The sequence below is a fragment of the Corylus avellana genome, chromosome ca10 (assembly GCF_901000735.1).
Source record: "Corylus avellana chromosome ca10, CavTom2PMs-1.0".
Lineage (NCBI taxonomy): Eukaryota > Viridiplantae > Streptophyta > Magnoliopsida > Fagales > Betulaceae > Corylus > Corylus avellana.
Genome location: NC_081550.1, coordinates 9,794,678 through 9,799,095, shown reverse-complemented (window position 1 = coordinate 9,799,095; position 4,418 = coordinate 9,794,678). Strand labels below are relative to the sequence as shown.

Below are 4,418 nucleotides of genomic sequence, written 5' to 3'. Positions count from 1 at the left end.
TTGTCATTACATTATGTTATAGTTGTTAGAACTCAAGATTTTGTTAACATTTGCTCTCTGATTAATTAGTGCTTCGATTAAAACAAATTGCCATGTCTATCTATTATTTAATTAATTCCATTATGTTATTACTCAAGATTTTGTAAAGTCTCTGCCTCCTTAATTCTAATGTTTAGTCTCTGCCTCCTTGTGCTATATCTATCTATTATTCAATTTAAGAATTATTTATGTTAGTTAAAAATCTGTCATATTAGCAAATAGAAAGCTAGAATTTAATCATCAATTAAATTTATAATTAACAGCTATGGAGAATACAAGTTAGTCTATGGAATCAGAAGACATTGAAGTTGATTTAGGTGATGATACACTTACTGTCAACCCTACTCCTAGATCTGGTGGGTCTAGTAGCACTGAAAATACACCAGATCAACCTGTTGACACTGTTTCTCCTGCTGTTGGTGAGTCTAGGGCTGGGGATGGAGTGGCCCAAGTGGGAATACACTATATCAAAAGAAGGAAAAGCAAAAGACTTCCAAAGTATGGAATAACTTTGGTTCAGTGACAATAGGTGGAGTAAAAAAAATTACAATGTAATTGGTGTAAGAGATTGTTTGTTGTTGGCTACCTTAACCCTCAATAGGCATTTGACTTCATGTGTTAGATTTATGGAGTTTAATAGCAGTAAAAAGCAAAACACTTTGTCATTTGAACCTATCAATGGCCCTGATGGTGTAGGGAATTTGACTACTTTTAGTTATAAAGAGAGTAGGGTTATGGAACTTGCTGTTCATATGGTGTTACTCCACGAGTACCCTTTTAATATGATGGAACATAAACCTTTTAATAAGTTTGTGAGGGCCTGCACACCCCATTGAAAAAAAAAAAAAAAAAAAAAAAAAAAGCCATGTAATATAAGAAATGACTGCATTACCACTTACAATACTGAAAAATGAAGCTGAGAACACTTTTAAAATTAGTTGATAAGGTAAACATTATTACTAATATGTGGACCACCTCTCAAACAGTGTCATATATGGTGGTGACTTGCCACTTTGTGGATTCCACTTGATGCCTCCAAAAAAGAATTTTAAACTTTTGCAATGTACCTCCTCCATATTTTGGTGTAGTGATTGCTGATGCATTAAGAGATTATTTTTCTAATTGGGAATTAGGGATAAATTTCTTACAATTACTGTTGATAATGCTAGAGCTAATAATTCTGCAGTTGGACTTATGAAAGATGATTTGAGTTGAAGAATTCTTTGCCAATTGGGGGAAGGTTGCTTCATGTTAGGTGTTGTGCACACATTACAAACTTGTTGGTGCAAGCTGGGCTTGCAGAAATTGGAGATATTATAGATTCTGTTAGGCAGAGCATAAAATATATAGTGGCTTCTGAGGGTAGGTTGAATGTGTTTAGTGAGATAGCAAAGAGATTACATTTACCTTGCAAGAAGCTGATTTTAGATGTCCCCACATGTTGGACCAACACCTATATGATGTTGGAGACTGCAATTAGGTTCAAAGAAGTGTTTCCTAGGTACCATAGAGTTGATCAAACTTTTCAGTGGGTTGTAAGTCTAAAACAGTGGGATATGGTAGATAATATCAACCAGGTTTTGTTAGGTTTCAATGATGTAACCAACGTTGTATCTGGGAGTGATTACCCTACAACAAATCTGTTTTTACCTGAGATTCGAAGGATGAAAGAAGTTTTGATGATTAAGTGTGAGGATATGAATGATTATATAAGGTTAATGACAACTAAGATGGCTGCTAAATTTGATAAGTATTGGGGTGATAGCAATTTGTTGATGTCCCTAGCTGCTATCTTTGATCCAAGATACAATATAAAGTTGATCAATTTATTTTTTCCTATCATTTATCCTGGGGCTGAAGCTAGTACTCACATTCACAATGTGCTAACAATTCCACAAGAGTTATTTGAGTTATATGTTTATACTCATAATGCTTTTATCTTGCAAGAAACTACTCAAGTAAATGCTTCTTCTTCCTCAAGTGCAATTGTTAGAGATGTAGTTCCCAAAGTTTCCCTTGGTCGATCAAGGTATTTTGAACATATTAGAAGCAGTGACACCATCCGGCCCATTAAAACATATTTGCATGTTTATCTTGAAGAGGATGTCTACATTTCTGATAAGAATGAGAATAGAGATGATATGGAAATAGATTTTGAGGTTTTGGCATGCTGGAATTACAATGCCTTGAAATACCGTATCTTGTCTAAGATGGCAAGGGATATTTTAGCTGTTCCCATAAGTACAGTTGCTTCAGAATCCTCCTTCAGTGCTGGTGGTAGAGTTATTGAACCCCATAGAGCATCATTATCCATTGAAACTGTTCTAATGCTCTTATGTGATTCAGATTGGATGAGAACACTTTATGGCATCAAGAGAAAATCTGCTGGTGAAGTAAGTGACTTTATAATTTATGTATTTAGACTATTTTACTTACTCTTCTTTTTGTATGAACTGACCTTATTAACTTTGTGTTTGTTTTTGTAGAAATATATTGAAGTGGAGTTGCCTACAACTACAACTACTTGAATGTGATTCAGAATTTTAGATTCAGAAATGGAGTGTATTTTGAACTGTTTCAGTCATTTTCTTTATTAAGTCTATAATTTGATTACTACATTTTTTTGATTCAATCTCCTTTTCTTTATTAAGTCTGTAATTTGATCACTAAGTTTTATGTTTAAGTGTTGTATTATACTTTTGTTTGAAACTTGGACAAGATGTAGTTAATGCATGGAGACTTGGAGTTGAGCCTGTTGAGGTACTATATTTTTTCCATTTTCATTTTATAGTTTTCATTTTTCAACAAAAATTTGGTTATTTGAACCTTCCTTGACTCGTTTATTAAAGATCAAAGAACTTTAAGTCTTTGACTAACTAAATGCAAGGGAGTAAAAATTATCTAATCATTTTTTTTGGTTTGTTTATGTATGCAGTGCATATTCCTTGAGTCCTTGACTAAGAACCTCCATTAAAAGCAGTCACATTTTTTCACTTGCTAATTGCTAGTTTGGTATTTTTAAGTTTTTGCATTTTATATTGCCTGAATATCTCTAAAAATTATGCTTATTAGGATCATTTTTATTTATTTATTCTACTGCTCTGCTCCTAGAAAATTATTTTTATTCATGCTAATTCATTTTGTAATTTCATGTCTATCTGTTTGTGGTTTGTGGTACACTATTCTTTATACTGCTACTATGTGGTTTGTGATACATTGTGATTTGATGATATCTGTAGATTTTTATCAACTCAATCTGTAAATTGTTGAGATTACATCTGTTTTTTTTTTTTTTTTTACCTTACTATTCTTGTTTATAATTAGTAGTTTTCGTTGATTAACTTGATTCTATTATTTTTTTAGTTTTGCACATTTGATTACATATTCTATTATTCTATTATACCATCTATTGCTTTCATGTACATCACAATTTACTACATGTTTTACTATAATTTGATGTACATATTTTGGTCTTTGTTATGTGTGTGTTTAGGCTGTTTAGCTATAGAAAGTCCTTACAAACTTTCAAAAAAAAAAAAAAAGTGATAAAGCTCCATTGACATCTTGCAAGGGAGTTAAAAACATTTAACTTCATTTTTTTTTTCATTGAATGCATTGTGGTGTCGGCGGCTGGTGGCTAGGTACAAGACTATAGTCTCTTTAGATGAATTTTGCCTTTTGGTCATTTGACTCATTTATGTATTCCTGAGCCATTTTCTGTTTGTAATTTTAATTTTTTTTTCTTCAATTTGAAGTTGCCTGTAATTTGAATTTGTAAATGCTTCATAAATCATGGCCCCTAGGCCCTGATAATCTCGTCCTGAAAGTATGTAATGTTAGGTGTTTCTAATTTCTGCAATTGTAAGTTATCTAGTTTTAGGTTTTTCCATGAATTATCCTGAATAATGGCCATTATGTAATTTTATGTTACATGATTACCTGATTTAGTGAATTTTATCATTGTTGAATCTTAACTAATTTAGTGCATTTTATCATTGATGAATCTGATTCAATATCAATCTTAACGAGCCTTAATCGGGCCGAGGTACTTGTTTAAGGCTCAAATGGCATGTTAATCAAGCTCGGGCTCGGGCTCGAAATCACAAAATTGAGTTTATAAATCGATCTTGAGCCGAGTCGAGCCCTCAAAATTTCCCTTTGGCAATCCCGAGCTCGATCTCGAGCATGTGAACCTTCTCAACGAGCCAAGTTCGAACAAGGGTTTCCCAACTTGGCTCGTTTATTTGCCTTCTAAAACGAGCCGATCCTAGATTTCTACTAGCCAGGTCAACTTGACTCGTTTACATGCCTAGCTTCTCACATGCTTTTTTAAGTAGAATTAGTAAAAAAAAAAAAAAATGACTGCTATTTATATGTTC

The 4,418-nt window shown here is 32.9% G+C and overlaps 1 protein-coding gene across 1 annotated transcript; it reads left to right on the top strand.

The window, feature by feature from the left end:
- Positions 1-325: 325 nt before the first annotated feature.
- LOC132162905 (zinc finger BED domain-containing protein RICESLEEPER 2-like) lies at positions 326-2,567 on the top strand. Its single transcript, XM_059573119.1, has 3 exons — positions 326-458; positions 1,342-2,432; positions 2,526-2,567. The coding sequence occupies exons 1-3, from the start codon at positions 326-328 to the stop codon at positions 2,565-2,567; spliced, it is 1,266 nt and encodes a 421-aa protein (XP_059429102.1).
- Positions 2,568-4,418: the final 1,851 nt, after the last annotated feature.